The sequence below is a fragment of the Notolepis coatsorum genome (genome assembly GCF_963971535.1).
Source record: "Notolepis coatsorum genome assembly, chromosome: 3".
NCBI classification, from domain to species: domain Eukaryota; kingdom Metazoa; phylum Chordata; class Actinopteri; order Aulopiformes; family Paralepididae; genus Notolepis; species Notolepis coatsorum.
In genome coordinates, this window is record NC_140167.1 from 80,340,970 (window position 1) to 80,364,065 (window position 23,096).

The window sequence follows — 23,096 nt, forward strand, 5'->3', positions numbered from 1 at the left end:
CACACATGCTGTCAAGGTGCTATAGATAACATTTCTATGTAGAGAGTAATCATTTGAATCATTAATCATTCAGACCTTTATTTATTCTCGAAAGGACAATTGAGGTCACCCTCATTTTCAATGTCGTTGAGACTTTACAGACATTTCAATGCATACTTTTTTTTTTTACAATATAATGATAATAAATATTAATAACTCTATCTATATAGCACTTTTCACACATGGAATTTTTTTTAGAATAAATAAAAAGATAAATCCACAGAGCTTTTAGAAAGGTGCAGAATGAAAGGTATTGCTTTTCCCCCAAAAAAGGTTTTGCTTAATGAATTTATTATTTTAAAACTTTTTGCGGGTCCAAAATGAATGTTGTTGTTTACATGTTGCATGTATCCCCTTCCTTCTTCCCATTTCCCCACATGGATTATAGCACCTGATTGGATAACTGACATGCTGGTGAATGTTATCTATAGCACCTTTAACTTGGAAGTTAAATAACTTTGCTGTTCATTCATACAGCATGTTGACCAAAAAAGCTTAGTCAAGTGTTTTTATATGATGACCTGAAGCAAATCTTACCAAGCACTGTATATATTGTGTGTGTGTGTGTGTATGTGTGTGTTATTTTAGTGAGCTTAAAGAACACACCATGCTGACGGGTATTTTGCTGGCGGTGGGAATCGAACCCTCAACCACTCCAGCTCTGGAAAGCCTGCTCTACCGGCCCTTCCTGTAAGAGCCACACCCACGCTGTTGTCACTTCCTGCCCAAGCTGCAATGTCAGAACCTTTTATTTTATTTTGTTTTTAAAAGTTTAACCTTTATTTACCAGGTTAGGTTCCCTGAACATGGATGCTCTTTTTCACATTCACACAGTTACACACATTCAGTATCTGTTAACTCATTGACCGCCACACTGTTTTCCCATCTCTAATCCCTGGCACCAGCGTTTCAGACCGTTTTAACGATGTTTGTAGACTCATCATATATTCTATATTATAGCTATGGAGACATACTATGGCTCATTTGAAATGCTTATATTTATACTCCCAACAGGGAACAAACAGTTTTTTTTCTACATACATCGGTTCCTGCGCTAAAAGAGTGGCAATTTCCAAAAAATCCCAATATTTTTTTCTAGGAAGCGAGATATCGCGTTAATCATGCGCCTGGCTTGGCCCGGCGGTGAGAGTTGGACAAGACCACCCCATGTATTTGTAATCCATAAACGTACCTCGTCCATGTTGTGCACCAGCGAATTTGCAAGAAGGAGGCTGGGAAGGCGTGAATACTTTGGGCAGCCGAAGAGTGCTTCCGTGTTGCTCTGAATTGCTCTGATTGGCCGAGCGCGTCGCGGCTCATGCGCACGCTCGGCCAATCGGAGCAATTCAGAGCAACGCGGAAGCACTCTTCGGCTGCCCAAAGTATTCACGCCGCGGCGCTATGAGGAGGCAGAGCTAGCCTGCTCTGCGGCCCCGCTTCTGCTTTCGATCCCTCACCGCGTTCGAGGCCTCATTGTTCGGGGAGGTGATGTAAACAAACCCCAGTATTCCGACATGTGAACCAATGTCCAGTAGCTCTTGTCATGTGTATAAAGGGTCAGTGCAAATATACTGGGCGAATAGACTGAACATGAGTATGCAAATAATAGTTTATTTGCTGTTCCTGGTGAGACAAAAAAGCCGCTGCTTGATCAAGCGCCGCCCTCCTGACTAAAAAATTTACTCAAAAGGTTGGCGAGACTGAAGATGGAAGAAGTCCATTGTTTTGACAAGCGCATCGAAATGAATGGCAGCAGACGGCCATTTTGGATAATCATGCCGAATTTTTACTGGTACACGCGTTACAAAAACATTTGTAAAACATACATTTTCTGTGGGATTTTTATAATCTTTGGACCAGTACTACATAAGACTTCAGGAACCATTATGTTTTCCAGCTCCTACCTCTCAGCTGGAACTTAAAACAGGCATCTGGCAACCAGTAAACACAAATGTGAGTACACAAAACGTTGACTTCAGTGTGTTCAAATCTCTGGTACTCTATTTCATTAGCACTCAAAGTGATTTTATTGTGTAAGAAACTCCAGAATGTTACCTTTCAAAAGAGACCAGACTCAGGCATGTGCTATAAGTATAAAATATAATACATTGCAAATTAATTTGGGTATGCAATCGTCAAAAGAAAAATAGCCCCATTTTTGCCTGATGCTTAAGAGGTTAACCTATAGTAACCACAGTATCACTATAACCTCTAGTAACCACAGTTTCACTCTTCAGTTTAACTGAAGCAACTATTCGTTTGACATTGCAGCTTGGTTTGACAGGGACAACACTTTCCGGTTTTAGCCCTGCCTCCCAGTGAGCTCGACCAATCCTAACCTGCCTACCAAGCCCCAGCGAGCTCAACCAATCCTAACCTGCCTACCAAGCCCCAGCGAGCTCAACCAATCCTAACCTGCCTACCAAGCCCCAGTGAGCTCAACCAATCCTAACCTGCCTAACAACCCCCAGTGTGTGCGTGTCCCTCTGTGCTCATTAACGAATCATATTAGTTTGGTCCTAACTCTGGTCCTAATGTTTTAGTTGGGAGACTCTACTGATTAGCAAAGCAGTTTTTCTCGGTGCAGTATTCACTGCGATCAGAAACTGCTGTGCGTGTCTGCTCATATGGAAAGTCAAGCAAACTGGTTGAAGCAGCCGCTTGTCAACAAATACAAAGGACTGATATAGAGGGTTTCTTGTTTGTCAACACAATGTATTTGAGCCAATCAGTCACACCCGCTGAGTCACGTGACTGAATTGCTCCCTACTTGTGTTGAGGTGCAACGCTAAAATAGTACAACGGAGCTCTATGGAGAAACCATGACACTCCTCTGACCAAAAGTATAATGGAGATCTATGGAGAAACCATGACACTCCTCTGACCAAAAGTATAATGGAGATCTATGGAGAAACCATGACACTCTCCATACTAAAAGTATGATGGAGCTCAATGGAGAAACCATGACACTCCCCTGACTAAAGGTTGTTTCAAACATTTAGCCAAATCAGCATGGCTGTGAGTGTGAGTCTTTCACCTTTTACATATCTAGCATGGATTGATTGTTTAGATCGCTAGCATGGCTAACAAATGCAAATACTGTAGTCTGCCCTGTTGCTCTTACCAGGATTACGTTCTGTTTGGCCTCCTTGATGTGCACTGAGTCTTCCTGTTTACTTACAATGTGATTTGTCTCCCAGTGGTAATTTTCTTCTTAAACTAGAATTCTAGTTTACTGTTTGTGTGTGACCTCTGACCCCAGCAGCAGGAAGTGGGCGGGGTCTCGACCAAGAGACGGCAGTGTTGGGCATGGATGGAATCTGTATGTCGTTGACATGGCATCCCCTCTCACCCTGTACCACGAGATGGTAAACCACACACACTGTACCATGTTATCTAAACCACACATACTGTACCATGTTATCTAAACCACACACACTGTACCATGTTATTTAAACCACACACACTGTACCACAAGATGGTAAACCACACACACTGTACCACAAGATGGTAAACCACACACACTGTACCACAAGATAGTACACACACACATACAAACACACACAAAGAAAGGCAGACTGGTGACAAATTAAATTAAAAACCAAGTGTCTTAGTTAGGTGCCACAAACCACCATGAACCACCATGAGCCACAATTCTACTAGTCTCTGGGGCTCTACTGGAGGGAGGGAACACCATAGATTCTACTAGTCTCTGGGGCTCTACTGGAGGGAGGGAACACCATAGATTATACTAGTCTCTGGGGCTCTACTGGAGGGAGGGAACACCATAGATTCTACTGGTCTCTGGGGCTCTACTGGAGGGAGGGAACACCATAGATTATACTAGTCTCTGGGGCTCTACTGGAGGGATGGAACACCATAGATTCTACTAGTCTCTGGAGCTCTACTGGAGGGAGGGAACACCATAGATTCTACTAGTCTCTGGGGCTCTACTGGAGGGATGGAACACCATAGATTCTACTAGTCTCTGGAGCTCTACTGGAGGGAGGGAACACCATAGATTCTACTAGTCTCTGGATATCTGAGCGATGTTATTGCACTGATTTTATTCTGTCTTATATGAAAGTTGCTATACAAATAAAGTGTATTATTATAATTGATAAGTGATTTGAAGATACAGAAATCCCGCCCCCACCTCCCATCATATAACACTTTGCTCCTATTTGTCCTGAATGATATGATATCATCATTTGACTTCTCTCTTTGGTCAATATTCAGGTCAAGTCCCGCCCCAAAACATTCTGAAACACTTCAAACCATAAAACTGAAACACAATGGTTTGTAAACCGCTGTTTCATAATGACACCTGGCAATGGAAATTGATTAAATTAATCTCGGGGATTAATAAAGTTACTCTTTCCTCTCCCCTCAACTGCCCTCTGGGAGGAGGTTTAGAGTTCCACGCTCTAGACTAAATAGGTTTAAAAACTCCTTTATTATTTAACTCAGTTAAACCTTTAAATAGTGCCAGATAAAGGGCAACTATCGAATAACGGATATTTGGTTGTTATATTATCGTGTATACTATAATATTAATACTATATTATTTGTGTATACTATTCTAATGTGGTGTTGCCAGACATCCTGCTGTGCAGGTACTTTACTGTATCTTTTATACTGTGTATTTGTTTGGAGTCAGTTGTGTTGTGTCATGTCTGTATGTACGTATCTGTGGCTGTAGTGGGTGTAAGCCCAAGACAAATTTCCCAGCTGATGGGACAATAAAGTGACTCTTGACTCCTTTCCTTCCCTCTCCTTTCCTTCCCCCCTCCTCTCCTCTTCTCTCTCTTCTCCTCTCCCCTCCTCTCCTTCCCTTCCCTCTCCTCTCCTCTGTTTTCCTCTCCTTTCCCTCCCTCTCCCCTCCTCTCCTTTCCTTCCCTCTTCTCTCCTCTCCTCTGTTCTCATTTTCGTCCCTCTCCTCTCCTCCTCTGTTTTCCTCTCCTCTATTTTACTTCCTTCTCCTCCTGTTTTCCTCTCCTTCCATTCCCTCTCCTCCTCTTCTCTGTTTTCCTCTTTTCCTCTCCTCCCCTCTCCTCATATCCTCTGTTTTCCTCTCCTCTCCTCTCCTCATATCCTCTGTTTTCCTCTCCTCTCCTCTCCTCTCCTCTCCTCTCCTCTCCTCTCCTCTCCTCTCCTCTCCTCTCCTCATATCCTCTGTTTTCCTCTCCTCTCCTCATATCCTCTGTTTTCCCCTCCTCTCCTCTCCTCTCCTCATATCCTCTGTTTTCCTCTCCTCATATCCTCTGTTTTCCCCTCCTCTCCTCTCCTCTCCTCTCCTCTCCTCTCCTCTCCTCTCCTCTCCTCTCCTCTCCTCTCCTCTCCCCTCTCCTCCTCCTGACAGGTGGAGTACAGCCGTCGTTATGCGGAGTCCAACCCTCAGGCTCAGGCCTGTCGACACCTCCTCAGCGAGGCTCACCTCCTGCTGCGCGCCTCCCTCCTGCAGCCCCTGCCAGCAGGCCCGGGAAACCCTGCGGCCGAGACGGACAGAGGGAAGGATGGAGAGACAGACAGACAAACAGAGGGAGAGACAGACAGATGGACAGGACGAACAGACAGACAGGAAGTGGAAGAGGCCTTCAGAGAGAGCTGTTCCCAGCTTGGAGACTGTTTCAGCAGGTCATATATTTATAACCTTAACCCTGACCTTAACACATTGGGCGCCGGGGGTTGCCCCAGTCTGCCACCGTTGAAAGCCTATGGAGATGTTTACCTTCTTTGCAGGGCTATAACTTTCTAAATTTGATTGCTATATTGACATTACTATGGCCCATTCAACATCGATTATCTATCGTTCAGGATGTGGGAACGTTATATTTTTTCATTCATACATTGTTGTGTTAATACCGTCTAGAATATAAGTATGTTTTTTATTTTTTTTTCTTTATTGCAGGAAAAATAATTTGTACATTTACAATTGTCAACATCGTACATTTTCCATCTCTTTTCTTTTTTTCCCCTTTCATTTCCCCTTCCCCTCCCTCATACCCACCCCATCCCCCCCACACCGAGGTTGTTGAAAACACATCCGCAAAATATCCAAACATACAGCATAGATGCTACTGGGAAAGAAAAAATAGGAATAAAATAATAATAAAAGATAAGGAAGTGCAGTTAGAGGTGTAAAGCTCTATCCTTTCTAAGTCTCTTCATTGATAGTCAGGGTATCGATGTGTTGCAGAAATGGTTGCCAGGTAAGGCTGAGCCCGAACGTTCGAACGTTAGTTCGTTACGCTGACATTTGGACTTTAATTAATAGGTTCGAACGTTCGGTGAAAAAAAAATAAAGGATGCGCACGGGGTTGAGGTGATGTGAATGCGAGGCGCTCGGCTCAACCAGTATGGTCTGCCGGGCTGTAGCGGGATACTATTTCTCAACCAGAGCTCTATTTTGATTGACAGGCGATTCTGCCAATTACGTCACACCGCTTGCACCCGCCTCTGCTGTTACCACCAATCTGCAAGCCTCAACAGACTTACCGCTCCCCGCCGAGGAAGTAATCGGTAACAGGTTTCCGTAAGTGAACCTGCAGACGGATCATTAATGAATACCATCCTTTTTCGGCCACGGAGCGCGAGCTTCATGGCGGGAGGTGGTTGCGTTGGAAACAACAGCAGGCGCACGGTGTACAGACCCGTCCACCGTCTACCTCGGAACGGTGGTAGGGCGGACGGGCGGCAGGCGTGTTGGGAGCCCGGCCGTTCCGAGGTAGACGGTGGACGGGTCTGTTGAGCCGAGGCGTGCGCCTCTCCTCCCGGCTCCCCTCCCCGTCGACCAAGAGTGAATACCTGTTATTGAACGTGTAACACTAACTATATAACGTTAATGCCACAAAACTAATGCATTTGTTTATCTAGCCCCTTACGTGACTGCAAGGGCTATTGTTTATCATACTTTGATTCAGTAGCTTGTTTATTTTCTTCTGAGTGCTTTGTTTAATTACATGTTTACATGAACAGCCACCACTGTAAACAACATGTTTTTCACCAATAGACTATGCAATGCCGCCCTCTGTAGGATCTATAATAATACAATAAAAAAAAAAAAAATATTATTAAAAAAATGAAAAAAAAATTTATTAAAAAAAAAATCTTTTTTTGAATGTGATCCAAAGTGATCCAAATGCACTATAGTGTTTGTCTGGATCCACGTAACAAGATATTACTGCCGGAGGGATTTCCTCGATGCACCAGCGCCACTTCCGGTTTTCGGCGAGAGTGTAACTCGCCCGACCATCCACCAGGCGGCGGTATTGAGGCGTTGCATTCTCATACAGGGTCCCGCTGCAGTCCGGAGGTTGGCTGGATGAATTATGAATGCCATGGCGAAAAAATGAAATATTGATCCCAAAAGTCGTTCTTGGCGTTCAACGCATGGCGGGGAAAAACCGCATAAGTCGTTAATGTAGTGGTACTGAGTCATACAATCACGATTTAATGAAAAATATGTAAACAAAAACTGCCAACATGGAGGAGTTGAGTTAGAATCTCCTGCTCCTCAACGTGGAGGAGTTAGAATATCCTGCCCCTCAACGTGGTGGAGTTAGAATCTCAGATGGTAAATTAAAGCTGGTTGATGAAGTGAAAGAGCATCTCTCCCTTTGGTTTAGTCCTTTTATAAATATCTTCCTTCTAGAGAACCAATCAACAACATTGCTTCTAGAGCACCAATCAACACCTTGCTTCTAGAGCACCAATCAACACATTGCTTCTAGAGCACCAATCAACACATTGCTTCTAGAGCACCAATCAACACATTGCTTCTAGAGCACCAATCAACACCTTGCTTCTAGAGCGCCAATCAACACATTGCTTCTAGAGCACCAATCAACACATTGCTTCTAGAGCACCAATCAACACATTGCTTTTAGAGCACCAATCAACACCTTGATTCTAGAGCGTCAATCAACACCTTGCTTCTAGAGCACCAATCAACAGAGATTTATTGTAGATGCACCCCAACATATTATTTTGTTATTTTTTGTTGTTGGTTTTTGTTTGTCTAGAGAAGAAAAAGTATAGGTTGTTATTGACTATTGGTCCTCATTTGTGTACTTGTACTTCTGTACTTTAACTCAGATTTAGTAACACTGGATGAAGATTGAACTACAGAAGCCTCGGATAAATTAATGTGAAGTCATGACATTGTTTGTATGGACCATGGAGAAAATCAATAAAAAGAAAAAAAGAAATGTAACCCCTCTCCTCTCTCCTCCTCTCCTCTCCCATCCTGTTCTTTCCTTATCTTCTCTTCCCCTTCTCTTCTCCCCCAATCCTCTCCTCCTCTTCTCTCCTCTCCTATCTCCTCTCCTCCCCTATCCTCCTATCTTCTCCTCTCCTCATATCCCCCTCTTCTCTCCTATCCTTCTCCTCTCATCTTCCTCTCTTCTTTCCTATCCTCATCTCCTCTTATCTAATCTCCTCTCTCCTCTTCTCATCTCTCTCATCCTGTTTTTTCCTTCTCTTCTCATCTCCTCTCCTCTTCTCCTCTCATATCCTAATCTTATTCTCTCATATCCTTCTCTCTACCCTCCTATCTTCCTCTCCTCTCTTCTCTCCTCCTCTCCTCTCCTCATCGCCTCTTATCTCATCTCCTCCTCCCCTCTTCTCCTCTCCTATCCTCACCTATTATCTAATCTCCTCTTCTCATCTCCTATCCTTCTCTTCTCCCCTGATCCTCTCTTCTCTCATCTCTCCTCTTCTCTCATCTTCTTTTCTCCTCTCTTCCCCTATCATCTTCTCCTCTACTCATATCCTCCTCTTCTTCTCTCCTCCTATCATTATCTATCCTCTCCTATCTTCCTCTCCTCTCTTCTCTCCTCATATCTTATCGCATCTCCCCTCTCCTCTTCTCCTCTCCTATCATCACCTCCTCTTCTCCTCTCCTCTTATCCTATCATCCTCTCCTCTTATCCTCCTCTCCTCTCTCCTATCCCATCCTTCTCTCCTCATCTTCTCCTCTTCTCTTATCCTCTCCTCTCATACTATCCTCTTCTATCCTCCTATCTTCTCTCCTCTCTTCTCTCATCCTATCCTCTTCTCTCATCCTATCCCCGTCTCTCCTCCTACTCTCTCTTCTCTCCTCTCCTCTCTTCTCTCTCCTCCTCTCTCTTCCCCTCTCCTCATATCCTCTTCTTTATCCTATCCCCCCTCATCTCCTCTTCTCTCTCCTCTCCTCATATCCTCTCCTCTCTTCCTTTTTATTTTTTCCCTGTTCTATTCTATTATGTAGAAGTGATCAGAGGGAATGCCACCTGGCTCTGCCTTACTATAGGATGTCTGGCCTGTCAATCACTGAGGTCATGGCCAGGAACCGCCCCCTTCCCAGCACACCTTTCTCCTACGGTCCTGGATTCCTGTTCTATCTGAAACACTTCCTGTTAGAGGAGATGGACCAGATTCTCAGCCAGGTACACACACACACACACATGCACACATGCACGCACACGCACACACACACACATAGATATAAAACACATACATACATAAAATACACACACACACACACATAAATCACACATAAAACACATACACACACATATATAAAACACATACATACATAAAATACACACACACACACACACACACACACACACACACACACACACACACACATAAATCACACATACACACACATACACACACAAATATATAAAACACATACATACATAAAATACACACACACACACACACACACACACATAAATCACACATACACACACATAAAACACACATACACACACAAATATATAAAACACATACATACATAAAATACACACACACACACACATAAATCACACATACACACACATAAAACACACATACACACAAATATATAAAACACATACATACATAAAATACACACACACACACACACACACCAGGCCACGTGAGCGGATCGGTGCGGCCGAGAAATCCGCTCTTTAAAGCTTGGTCCGCTCCGCTAATCGCTCATGTTGACCCCGCCCCCAAGTCGCTCTCCGCTCGCTCCCCGCTCACCTTGAATCGAGCGCTCCCCGCTCCCCGCGCCAGATCGCTCGGCAGTTTTTTCTTTTTTTCTTTTTTTGAGCATGGTGTAAATTAGCTCAAACTACAACAGTCTACACCCCCTGGGCCCCTTAACAATTGTTTGTATTGAGCCGCATTGTAATTGTACCCATTCTGCAATGTTAAATAACGTTGTTTATCCATTCACTAGCTCTATTAAGCGATGATAGGCTAGCCGAGCCACAATGCTATGGTCGCTGCCATTAACGTTAGCTTACATGCAACAATGGCGTCGATACTTTTTCTAACAGGAGTGAGTGAAGGAGGAGGAGTGAAGCCTGAACAGGATATCACAGGTTCACCCTTCTCATTGGTTGAAAATGGCCTTCATGTTTGTACATCGCCATCTGTTGCTTTGGCATTGTACTGCATGTATATTACATCAACAGTGTTAAACCACTGTGAGCGACCTGGAGTGGATTGGAGCGGAGGAGAACTCTCGCTCCGGACGTCGCGCCAACTCATTTTAAAACCCACTCCTCGCTCATGTCAAAACCGGCCGCTCCGCGCCCCGCGCCGCTCACGCTCCGATCCGCTCACATGCACTGACACACACACACATAAATCACACATACACACACATAAAACACACATACACACACAAATATATAAAACACATACATAAAATACACACACACGTTGGTGGTGTTGTCCTCGCTGACCACAGAGCTAACGTTGGTGCTGTTGTCCTGGTAACTATGTTATTCCTAGGCAGAGGAGACATGTTGTAGTCTACACCCTCCCCAGACCGACAGAGGAGGCATGTGGTAGTCTACACCCTCCCCAGACCGACAGAGGAGACATGTGGTAGTCTACACCCTCCCCAGACCGACAGAGGAGACATGTGGTAGTCTACACCCTCCCCAGACCGACAGAGGAGGCATGTGGTAGTCTACACCCTCCCCAGACCGACAGAGGAGACATGTTGTAGTCTACACCTTCCCAGACTGACAGAGGAGACATGTTGTAGTCTACACCCTCCCCAGACTAACAGAGGAGACATGTGGTAGTCTACACCCTCCCCAGACTAACAGAGGAGACATGTGGTAGTCAACAACCTCCCCAGACCGACAGAGGAGACATGTGGTAGTCTACACCCTCCCCAGACAGACAGAGGAGACATGTGGTAGTCTACACCCTCCCCAGACCGACAGAGGAGACATGTGGTAGTCTACACCCTCCCCAAACCGACAGAGGAGACATGTGGTAGTCTACACCCTCCCCAGACCGACAGAGGAGACATGTGGTAGTCTACACCCTCCCCAGACTAACAGAGGAGACATGTGGTAGTCTACACCCTCCCCAGACCGACAGAGGAGACATGTGGTAGTCTACACCCTCCCCAGACCGACAGAGGAGACATGTGGTAGTCTATACCCTCCCCAGACCAACAGAGGAGACATGTGGTAGTCTATACCCTCCCCAGATTAACAGAAGAGACTCAGTGTGACTCAGTGTGAAGCATGCAGTCTTCAAACGCAACCTACCACAGCCCTGCCTGGATTGAGACTCAGATGTGGTCTCTCAGACAGTGATGCATCTCTGTGTCATCATCATTGACACCTAAGAGAATTCATAGACATTGAGGAGGTAAATAAAAACAACTGAAATGTACCCCCAGGAAACGGCTGACGAGGTCATCGAGGTGTTCAGCCAATCGGAGCCGTCCCAGCTGGTCAGTGTGTGTGCCAGCCCCGGGATTGTGCTGGCTAGCCCCGCCCTCGCGTTGCTACGGCTACAAAACTTGGAGGACAGCCTGGGTGTCTCTGTCCCCCTGACTATCGCCATGGCAACCATGGCCCTGCGCCTCGACGACCTGCCGCAGTTCACACGGCTCATGCGCAGACACACTGAGGTCAGAGGTCAGGGATAGGGCTGCGTGTATGTGTGTTAGGGCCTGTAATCCCTTTGCCATTTGAAGCTTTGAATATTTACAACATCATGAATGACATCACCACATATAGAGAATAGTCCTGCCCCCACAGAGGGCTCTCCGCTCACTTTGTATTGTGTGACGGTGCCTTGTTGTCATTTAGCTCAGCTAGCAAACACTTTGTATTGTTTGACGGTGCCTTGTTGTCATTTAGCTCAGCTAGCAAACACTTTGTATTGTGTGACGGTGCCTTCTTTTCATTTGGCTCAGCTAGCAAAGCTATAGCCTACAGTATTATGATACATCAGAAAGAACATCATGGAAGGAAGCAGAGAAACCAGCTGGAGAGATTTCATGAATGACCTATGCTCCCCAAAGAGCAAAAGGGTTTAAGTCAAGTCAGAAAGCTATAGCCTACGGTATGTTTGCAAGGTCATTATAGAGTGCTTTACAGTAGTCAGGCCGGCTTGAAATAAAGGTGAATTATATATCAATGGGGACACAAGCAATCAATTAAAACCAGTTATTTAAGAAACTAGAGTAAATAGAGAAGTAAACTACTCCAGTACAGATATAAGTACACTACTTAAGTAAAGGAATGTATTAAAATGTTTTCTTTTCTTCTTCACTATCTGTATTAACTTCCTGTCTTTCTCTCTGTCTGTATGCCACTGTGTTTCTGTCTGTGTATGTCACTGTGTGTCTGTCTGTCTGTCTGTGTGTATGACTCTGTGTGTGTGTGTGTGTGTGTGTGTGTGTTTGTCTGCCGGCCTGTCTGTCTGTGTGTGTGTGTGTGTCTGTCTGTCTGTCTGTCTGTCTGTATCTGTGTGTGTCTGTCTAGATGTTGCTGGTATATGGTTTCATTGAAGAACCTCAACTGCTGTTGCACGGCACAGCGCACACATCTATGGACACGCACGCGCGCCTCCCGACACGTACAGGCCTCCCGACACCTGCGTGCCCCGCGCCACCCACACACACCCAGCCCACGGTGCTGGCACAACACCTGAGCCACTCCCAGCCTGGTCTGCTGGTGGCCTCCATGGTGGCTCTACACGAGAACAACAAGGTCAAACTGGACCAGGCTGACCTCGTCTGGAAGGTCTGTGTGTGGAGAGACATTTTCAACGTTAGTCTATTCTGAAATGTTATTCAGGGTTATTCTTTGTATGGATCTGGCTTCAGTCTGAAATGTTATTCAGGGTTAGTCTTTGTATGGATCTGGCTTCAGTCTGAAATGTTATTCAGGGTTAGTCTTTGTATGGATCTGGCTTCAGTCTGAAATGTTATTCAGGGTTAGTCTTTGTATAGAAATGCAGCCCAAAGTGCTTTACAGCAGTAGCATTTTGCATAAAATAGACAGAATAAACACTGCACCTATATAGTTAGAAGGTCAAATGCAGAGAACGGATTTCCCCAAGAGAGGATTAATAAAGGTACAACTTAATGTACGTGTGTGTGTGTGTGTGTGTGTGTGTGTGTGCGCGCGTGTGCAGGAGCTGGGTTGTGAGGACGGTTTATTGGTGGATTTCTGGGAGGCGGTGCTTATGTCGTCATCACAGGAAGCTGTCATCCAGGAGCTGCTGTTCCGATTGGCCTCTATCTACATTGACAGGCTGACACACACCACTCCCTCCAAGGCCCTGAAAACGGCAGACGACCTGGTAGGATAACATCTATGAAACCCCACAGTGCCCCCTGGCGGTCTCCACAAGTACTGTCTCTATGGCCACAGCCCAGGGTTGGGGATCGAAGGCACATCATCAAATATGCCTCCAGGATCCAATTCAAATCCAAATTCTTTCCAGTTCATTATTGACTTAACTCTTTTCTAGGTCATTATTTGGTGAGAAGAGACCATTTCTTGATAAAGAACGTATATTATTGTTATTGCTCTTAGTGCAGTAACTAAATATTCTTGAGTGCAGTAACTAAATATTCTTGAGTAAAGAACGTATCTTAATGTTATTGCTCTCAGTGCAGTAACTACATATTCTTGACAAATTAATTACAGCTCCAATTGTCTCATGGGGAACTGCTAGCTTATCATTTCATTGAGCTGTGATTAACACAACACAAGGATCCAATTTCCCCGATGACATCACTGGTGGCCATATTCCAATTAATTTACTGTCAATATCTTGTCAAACTAGATGAACGTGTGCAAAACTGTTTAGAGTTTTTGGATGTGCAAATCTCAGATCAGTTCTTGTGTCTGTTCTCAGATCAGTTTATGTGTCTGTTCTCATATCAGTTCTTGTGTCTGTTCTCATATCAGTTCTTGTGTCTGTTCTCAGATCAGCTCTTGTGTCTGTTCTCAGATCAGTTCTTGTGTCTGTTCTCAGCTCAGTGTTTGTGTCTGTTCTCAGCTCAGTTTGTGTCTGTTCTCAGATCAGCTCTTGTGTTTGTTCTCAGATCAGCTCTTGTGTCTGTTCTCAGATCAGTTCTTATGTCTGTTCTCAGCTCAGTGTTTGTGTCTGTTCTCAGATCAGCTCTTGTGTCTGTTCTCAGATCAGCTCTTGTGTCTGTTCTCAGATCAGCTCTTGTGTCTGTTCTCAGATCAGCTCTTGTGTCTGTTCTCAGATCAGCTCTTGTGTCTGTTCTCAGATCAGCTCTTGTGTCTGTTCTCAGATCAGCTCTTGTGTCTGTTCTCAGATCAGCTCGTGTGTCTGTTCTCAGATCAGCTCTTGTGTCTGTTCTCAGATCAGTGTTTGTGTCTGTTCTCAGATCAGCTCTTGTGTCCGTTCACAGATCAGCTCTTGTGTCTGTTCTCAGATCAGTGTTTGTGTCTGTTCTCAGATCAGCTCGTGTCCGTTCTCAGATCAGCTCTTGTGTCCGTTCACAGATCGGCTCTTGTTCTCACTACGGAGCCTTGTTCCCCTGGCTCAGTGTCCTGACTCCACCTGCCACTACCACCAGCTACCACCAGGAGGCACTACACAAACTACAGGTGCAGCCAAGCTCACAATAACAAACATTTATTTTTAGTGAGTCGTTCCTTATCTTCATTGGGGAATGTCTGGGAGTGTTGCATATTTGGATTTTATGGTGGTTTTTGTTTTTGATCCTTTGTGATGTTTCTTCTTGACTTGTACAGCCCATCGGAGATATTCCACGTGATCTCGGGCTAGACAAATACATTTGATTTGATTTGATATTAGCATTAGTTAGCTACTTAGTCTTAACGACTGAAACTATTGGTGATCATGTTGGCTATCCCTCTAAAACTGGTGCTTAGCGAAGGCTAACAGTAGCAAACATTATACTCCAATTGGTCAGGTCTACATGGTCAGGTCTACATGGTCAGGTCTACATGGTCAGGTCTACATGCAGCTGGTCAGGTCTACATGGTCAGGTCTACATGGTCAGGTCTACATGGTCAGGTCTACATGCAGCTGGTCTACATGGTCAGGTCTACATGGTCAGGTCTACATGTAACCGCATGTGACGCGACACCGATGGTCGTCAGGGCCAGACTGGGAAAATCATTCAGGCCGGGAAATATAGTGTTAAATATAGTAGTAGTAGTAGTACTAGCATGAGTAGTAGCAGTAATAGTAGTAGTATTAATAATACTAGCAGGAGTAATAGTAGTAGTACTAGCATGAGTAGTAGCAGTAATAGTAGTAGTATTAATAATACTAGCAGGAGTAATAGTAGTAGTACTAGCAGTAGTACATTTACATTTAGTCATTTAGCTGACACTTTTATTCAAGTTCTGTACGACAAGTCGGCAGGAAAGATACAACTCTTTCAGCTGAGTAACCATGTTCATCAAACAGTGTTGAAACTTGGGTGTTCAGTGCATAGTAGTAGAGAGTGAGACATATTAGTATAGTAGGTAGTAATATAGACGAGGAAGATTAATTAGTGGAAGAGTAGTACATATCAACACATGTGGGTATATTATTAGTAGTAGATAACAAGTGTGAGTATAGTAGTAGTAGTAGATAACAACAAGTGTGGGTATAGTAGTAGTAGTAGATAACAATGTGTGGTTATAACAGTAGGAGCAGATTTTTGACCTTAGGGTGAACCTACGGATTCACCTGGATTTCAGTTTCTGTCTCTACTGTGTACTGTCTATATTATCACTGTATCCTCAGAGCACTTCTGTATTTCTCTCTCATTTTCTTTCTCCTCTCTCTCCCTCCCTCCCTCTCTCTCCCTCTCTGTCTCACTTTCTCTCTCTGACTCTCTCTCTACCCCCCTCACTGTCTCTCTCTCCCCTCTCCTCCTGTATCTCTCTCACCCTCTCTTTCTCTCTCTCTCCCCCCTCTCTCTATCTCCCCCCTCTCCCCCTCTCTCTCTCCCTCTCCCCCCTCTCCCTCTCTCTCTCTTGCTCTCTACCACCTCTCTCCCCCCTCTCTCTCTCCCCCTCTCTCTCTCCTCCCCCCCCCTCTCTCTCTCTACCACCACCTCTCCCTCCCTCTCTCTCCAGTCTCTCCTATGTGGACCGTCCCTCTCTGTGTGCTCTGTGGTGCCTCTATTAGAGCGCGTGTCTGAGGCCAGCCTGTGGGGCCTCAGCCTGCAGGTCCTATGTGCCACCAGGAGGGGGCAGTATGAGAGCAGCATGGAGAAGCTTCTGGACCGGTGCCCCCAGGCCATCATCCCCTACGCTAACCACCAGCTGCAGGACGCCCACATGGTGAGTCAGCAGTTACACCTGGACTCCAATACCAAGTTACATCTACAATACATTACATTACATTTAGTCATTTACCGTTGGTAAATCAGCCACTCCAGGCGCTCAGATGTGAAAAAGCACCCCCTATCGTCTCCCAGATGGTAATTCACCCTTTTGGATTGGACTCAATGAAAAGGCACGAGAAAAAAAAAACCCGGACTCCACATTTTACTTCTCACGCATGTGACCGGAGTCGATCAGCTTCATTCTGGACCCTCAGAGCAGCAGGGATTATGTATTGTACAGTATACGCGGTGGATCAATAAAAGGATAGATTTTCGGAATGGCTATCAGGAATTGGAATAATCCATTTGGATACCATCTGATCTCAGGTAAGGAATCTATTTTACCAGTATTAGGATAATCAGACCCGTTTTCACGGAGATATAAGCTTTCCCCCCTATATGTGATATGGTTGTTTTGACTGTAAAAGCGATCAGGAACTGAGAGAATCGATTTTCAGCACGTGGCACCAGCGTGCACACGTACACATTATACTATCGATAATCTAGCCTTTATTTGAAAACGATTCATAAATAGGCCGAAAAATTACACATTCTAGAATATTCCAGTACAGGGCGATTATCATGGAATCTCTTCTTTTTTCCGTGAAAACGAGGGCTTTTCAAAATGATATAAAATGAAAATGAACCGATAAAAAAACAATCCGCTTCGACAATGTTGACTGGAAATGGGTCATTGATAATGCGACGGGCAGGTTAGACACATAATTTAAAACATAGATTAGGCGATATTAACGTTAACATTGATGTGGTGCTGGGCATTCAAGCACTAAATGTGCGCCCCCTGCTGGGCATTCAAAGTGTTAAAGGTTCTGTACAACAAGTCAGTAGGAGGGGTACACCTCTGGTGGCTAAGGGTAATAATAATACACTTTATTTGTATAGCACCTTGTATAGCCGGGACGTTGCAGGTTAAGAGGATAACAGCCATCTGTTATAATCACATTTAACACATTAAGCATTTTATGAGCAAACGAAATTCGTTAGATTGGACATTTGAAAACGGACTCGATTGTTCTTTACACAGCATCAGCTGTGTATTCAAACTGAGAACACACATTTCTTTTCTACCCTCCCCTTTACCTAGAGACGAAAGTAACCTGGTGCAACCCGAGCGCCCCTACTGTTTGATACAGTTAATACGGCACATGCCGGGAACCACCCGGCAGTGCTGGCTGTCCTAAGGGCTAGATCTGTAGATTGTCATGCTACCACTCTCTGGCTAACTGCTGTTGATAGTCAAGTCAAGTAATTTATTTATATAGCACGTTTAAAAGCACAAGAGCCAACCAAAGTGCTGTACAATCAAAGCTTAAAATCAATGTCCTAATATAAAATACACAAAAACAAAAATACAAAAAGGCACAGCAGGACAAGACCGTACATTCAGAGAATAGGACAGTAGGACAACACACGGATAGGGGAACACAAAGTACAGTAGCACACAGGGGACAGAGGAGCATAAGAAGAGATACAAGAGGGAGGGGGCAGGATAAAATTGCATGGGAGTGTGTGAGTTAGGGTGTGGGAGAATCAGGTTTTATTGAAGGCCAGGGAATAGAAGTGGGTTTTTAGACAGGCCTTAAATGTCTCCAGCGAGGGGGCAGAACGGATCTCCAGGGGAAGCTGGTTCCATAGCTTGATAGAATATCATGCTACTACTCTCTGGCTAACTGCTGTTGATAGATTGTCATGCTACCACTCTCTGGCTAGCTGCATGCGTGCATGCTATAGAATTCTATGGAGGTGTGTATAAACTGTCTGTCTGCCCTCAGGCGCTGTGGTGGCAGAAGTTGCTCCCGGAGCTCTGTGATAGGACGAGAACTACAGCAGACAACGGCATCCTATTGGCGGCTCTCAAAGGTATACAGCTATGTTCCGCCCCCCCCCCCCACACACTCATGACATGTTCCCGTCATCCTCCGTCTGAGCTGGTGAACTTAGTGACGCCTGCGAGTCAGGAGAAACGTTGAACCAATAACAAAGTAAATGATTTGAAACATAGAATGCAGCACATGTGTATTTATATGTACTGGAATATATATGTGAATACACACGTGTGGGTAGATGTGTATGTGCATGGACAAGGATATGATGTATGCGGGGGTGTATATATGTATGTATTAACATTATATTTATATGTGTGAGCTTGTGTCTTTGAAATGAGATGCCAATGGAATGGGTGGGGGGGTTACTGTATACAAATATTATTTGGTAATCCTGAACATGTAAAAACATTTTATAAACATCAAATAAACACTTGACACACAGAGGATGTGTCTTTAAACCACTTCTAACATATCAACAATACAACAGAGCAACATAACATATCAACAACACAACAGAGCAACATAACATATCAACAACACAACAGAGCAACATAACATGTCAACAACACAACAGAGCAACATAACATATCAACTACAGAGCAACATGACATCAACAACACAACAAAGCAACATAACATATCAACAACACAACAGAGCAACATGACATATCAACAACACAACAGAGCAACATGACATATCAACAACACAACAGAAGAAACATCTTTGTTACTGTTTCTCTTATCAGCTGTTTTTAACAAGGTGCAGTTTCCTCTAACGGCCACAAGTTGTGTTTTTGTGGTGCGTGTCTTCCTGCCAACAGAGACGTTGGTGGTGGTTGCCATGGAGACCAGCCCGCTGGAGTTCCTGGAGCTGTTACCTGACGACGGCACGGCGATCCACTTCCTGCCACACCTGCTGGCTTCCTGTCAGAGACACCTCATACGCTGACACACACACACACACACACACACACACACCGACACACACACACACACACCGACACACACACACACACCGACACACACCCACACACACACACACATGGACACACACACACACACACACACACACACACACACACGCACGCACACACTGAACAGGCAACTGAAGACTGTAGGATGATATTGAAATGCTTAATTCTTTGTGTTTTAAGTATTGTGATTTAATAATACAATATATTTCAATGTATCGCTCTGTTTATCTTTTAACTGACCTCAGTAGACCAATTCAACTGTGGTTGTTAGTCAGCCTCTGGGTTCTCACTCTCTGATCTTGGACTGAAAACTTTTGAGAGCCTCAGAATGGATCAATCAATAGTGTGTTGAATTGATCAGCTACAGCCCCCTCAGTCAGTCCCAGAGGTCAGTAGTGTGTTGAATTGATCAGCTACAGTTCCCTTAGTCAGTCCCAGAGGTCAGTTCAGATTTAAACACTGATTATGGTGTTGAGTGTTTGTTTTTAGTCTGACCTGTGACCTTTACCATCCCCTACCGACACCAGTCAGCTGATGGAACACACACACACACACACACCCCTACACACCCCTAAGTCTTGCTTTGTAAAGGTGTTCTTGCTGTAGACTGAGTTAACTCTCGCTGTGCTGCAGTGCTTGGAGAACATTGGTCTTAATAGGGGGCGACTGGCTCAGGAGGTATTGCAGTCGTAATACGGAGGTTCCCGGTTCGATTCCCGCTCCTCCCGGGCAGCGTCTCCTAATTGTTCCTGATGAGCTGGTTGGCACCTTGCATGGTTGCCTCCGCCAACGGTGTGTGAATGTGTGTGTGAATGTGTAAAATGTGAGGAACAATTTGTAAAGTGCTTTGGATGAAAGTGCTATATAAATGCAGTCATTTACCATTTACCAATAGTATTATAATACTAAAAGAAAAGAGTAGGGTTATTACCAGTCGAGGATTAAACAACTAAAACTAAACCACATGTTTGATATAGTTAATGGTAGAGCCCCAGAGTCCTCAAATGTAGACATGGTAAGTAATAAACACCACTGTAACACAAGAGCCAGCATTATGTCCTGCTGTGTTCCTGATGTTAAGAGTAAGACGGCCAGAAACTCTTTTTCTACACTGGTATCTCCCTGTGGAACAGCCTGCCTTCGCACATCAAGCAATGCCAGACTAATTTCTTTTTTAAACAAAAGTAAAGGCCCTTCTTTGGGAAGAAGTGTAGGATTGGAGATTATTAAATGTTCCAATTTTCTCTTACTGTAGTGCAGGGTACGAAATGTATTTTATGTCTTGTTGTATTGTGTTTTTATAGTGTTTTTATGTTTTCCATCGAGGACCACTTTTAAATAATGCTTTTAGGTGCAATCCTCTGGAATACAGGGTCATGATGCTTGATTGTTATGTATGATACTTTTCCTAATAAAAAATAATAATAATAATAATAATAATAATATTTTGTATAACACCTTTCATACAATAATTGCAGCCCAAAGTGCTTCACAGCAGTAAAGTAGACATAGACATAACATTTGCGTAGAATATACAGAATAAAAGCAACACAGAGAGTAGGATAAAGGGTAAAAGAAATGCAGGTAATAACAAATACGTCAGGTTAATGAGTTAACAACATGGTCACACCTGTGGACTAGTTTAGCTGTTTCTTTACACCAAGCCTGGTGTGGAATAATTAAATACCTGTCTACCTTGACTGAGGCTGCGGTTACACTAGGGCCATTTTCGTTTCGTTTCATTTGCTTTTCAGAACGCTGCGTATTGGCAGGCAAGTAAGAGTTAAGTTAGACGTGGTTTTGTCTCGTCTACTATATACATGTAGTACAATGCCAAAGCAGTAGGCGGCGATGTAGTTCAAACATGAAGGCCATTTTCAACCAATCAGAAAGGTTGAATGAGACACTCCACATCCTGCTCAAAATCTCAAAAGCCACCATCTTTATACCTCGCATGAGCCATTTAGCCACATAGCATTTAATTTTCAGCAAGAAATAAAGTGCAATAAACAAAAACGGATACATTCACTGTGTGTTCTGCCTCATTTGTTGATGAAACAAAACTAACATCAACACAATTGACCACCCACCAAGAGCGGAGTTTAGTCTCACAAAAAGATCGCTGATTTTGTGGAATATGCCATTATAACAGTATAGCATTGTGGCTAGCAGCTAATGTTAGCTCACGTTAGCCAGCCAGCACAAAACTGATGATATAAGGAGCTATCAGTAGCTAGATAACATTAGAGACAACGCCTCATGTATTAAACAAAAGTGAATAGATGACTGGGCCATTTTGTTTAATGCTTATGTTGAAAGAGGAGCTCTGAGCTAACAGGGTCTGGTAGCTAGGTAGCTACAGTAGGTAGCTAACGTTAGCTCACGTTAGCCAGCACAAAACTGATGATATAAGGCTAGATAACATTAGAGACGACGCCTCATGTATTAAACAAAAGTGAATAGATGACTGGGCCATTTTGTTTAATACTTGTTATGTTGAAAGAGGAGCTCTGAGCTGCTCATGCAATCGACTCTTGCGTGGCTGCTGGTTTGTTGACATGCATGTTGGGAGGCGGAGGATTTGGCCTTGGTCTCTACTGCGCATGGGCATTGGGCAAAACGGCTCCATATCCAGCTTACGCAGATTACATGACACGTTGTCGGCGAGTTTTGGCGATTTTCCAAACAAACACTTTTTCAGTGTTGTCAGTAGGGCAACGCGTTTTCCTGCCAAAACGGCATTTCTATTTAACTGGGACAGCAAACGTATTCATTCAGCAACAAAACAAAAACACATAGTCTAACCATGGCCTGAAAACACTGCAGGACCAAATGATGAACCCTACTTATGATCACAGTCAGACAGTAGGTACACTGTCTACACACTATAATCACAGTCAGACAGTAGGTACACTGTCTACACACTATAATCACAGTCAGACAGTATGTACACCGTCTATACTATATAATCACAGACAGCAGGTGCACTGTACACTATAATCACAGTCAGACAGTAGGTACACTGTACACTATAATAACAGTAGTCAGATAGTATAAATACACTATAATCACAGTCGAGCAGTATAAATACACTACTACACTACTGTTTCTTTACACTAAGCCTGGTGTGGAATAATTAAATACCGGTCTACCTTGACTGAAAACACTGCAGGACCAAATGATGAACCCTACTTATGATCACAGTCAGACAGTAGGTACACTGTCTCTACACACTATAATCACAGTCAGACAGTAGGTACACTGTCTACACTCTGTAATCACAGTCAGACAGTAGGTACACTATCTACACACTATAATCACTATAAAGACAGTAGGTACACTATCTACACACTAATCACTATAAAGACAGTATGTACACTGTCTACACACTATAATCACTATAAAGACAGGTACACTGTCTACACACTATAATCACTATAAAGAGTAGGTACACTGTGAAAATGGGGGACCCTGATGGAAACAAGACGAAAGTCTTAATCAGGTCTGCATCCTCTTAACAATTGTATGTATTGAGCTGTACTGTAATGTACCCATTCTGCAATCGGTTAATAAACTTCAATCAATCAGTCTATACTCTATAATCACA

The 23,096-nt window shown here is 44.0% G+C and overlaps 1 protein-coding gene across 5 annotated transcripts in view; it reads left to right on the forward strand.

Moving 5' to 3' along the window:
* hps3 (HPS3 biogenesis of lysosomal organelles complex 2 subunit 1) overlaps nucleotides 1-21,517 on the forward strand; it is a 57,744-nt gene extending 36,227 nt beyond the window's left edge. For 3 of the 5 annotated variants that reach the window (XM_084309807.1, XM_084309809.1, XM_084309808.1), the window contains 11 exons: nucleotides 628-729; nucleotides 3,302-3,407; nucleotides 5,402-5,676; nucleotides 9,290-9,467; nucleotides 11,726-11,959; nucleotides 12,819-13,079; nucleotides 13,474-13,641; nucleotides 14,823-14,927; nucleotides 16,471-16,625; nucleotides 18,463-18,550; nucleotides 19,337-21,517. In XM_084309807.1, the coding sequence (XP_084165933.1) occupies nucleotides 628-729; nucleotides 3,302-3,407; nucleotides 5,402-5,676; nucleotides 9,290-9,467; nucleotides 11,726-11,959; nucleotides 12,819-13,079; nucleotides 13,474-13,641; nucleotides 14,823-14,927; nucleotides 16,471-16,625; nucleotides 18,463-18,550; nucleotides 19,337-19,612 (1,948 nt within the window). In that variant the 3' untranslated portion in view covers nucleotides 19,613-21,517. Of the gene's footprint in view, nucleotides 1-627; nucleotides 730-3,301; nucleotides 3,408-5,401; nucleotides 5,677-9,289; nucleotides 9,468-11,725; nucleotides 11,960-12,818; nucleotides 13,080-13,473; nucleotides 13,642-14,822; nucleotides 14,928-16,418; nucleotides 16,626-18,462; nucleotides 18,551-19,336 lie in introns of all 5 variants that reach the window. The other 2 variants (XM_084309810.1, XM_084309811.1) reach the window with 2 other exon arrangements.
* Nucleotides 21,518-23,096: the final 1,579 nt, after the last annotated feature.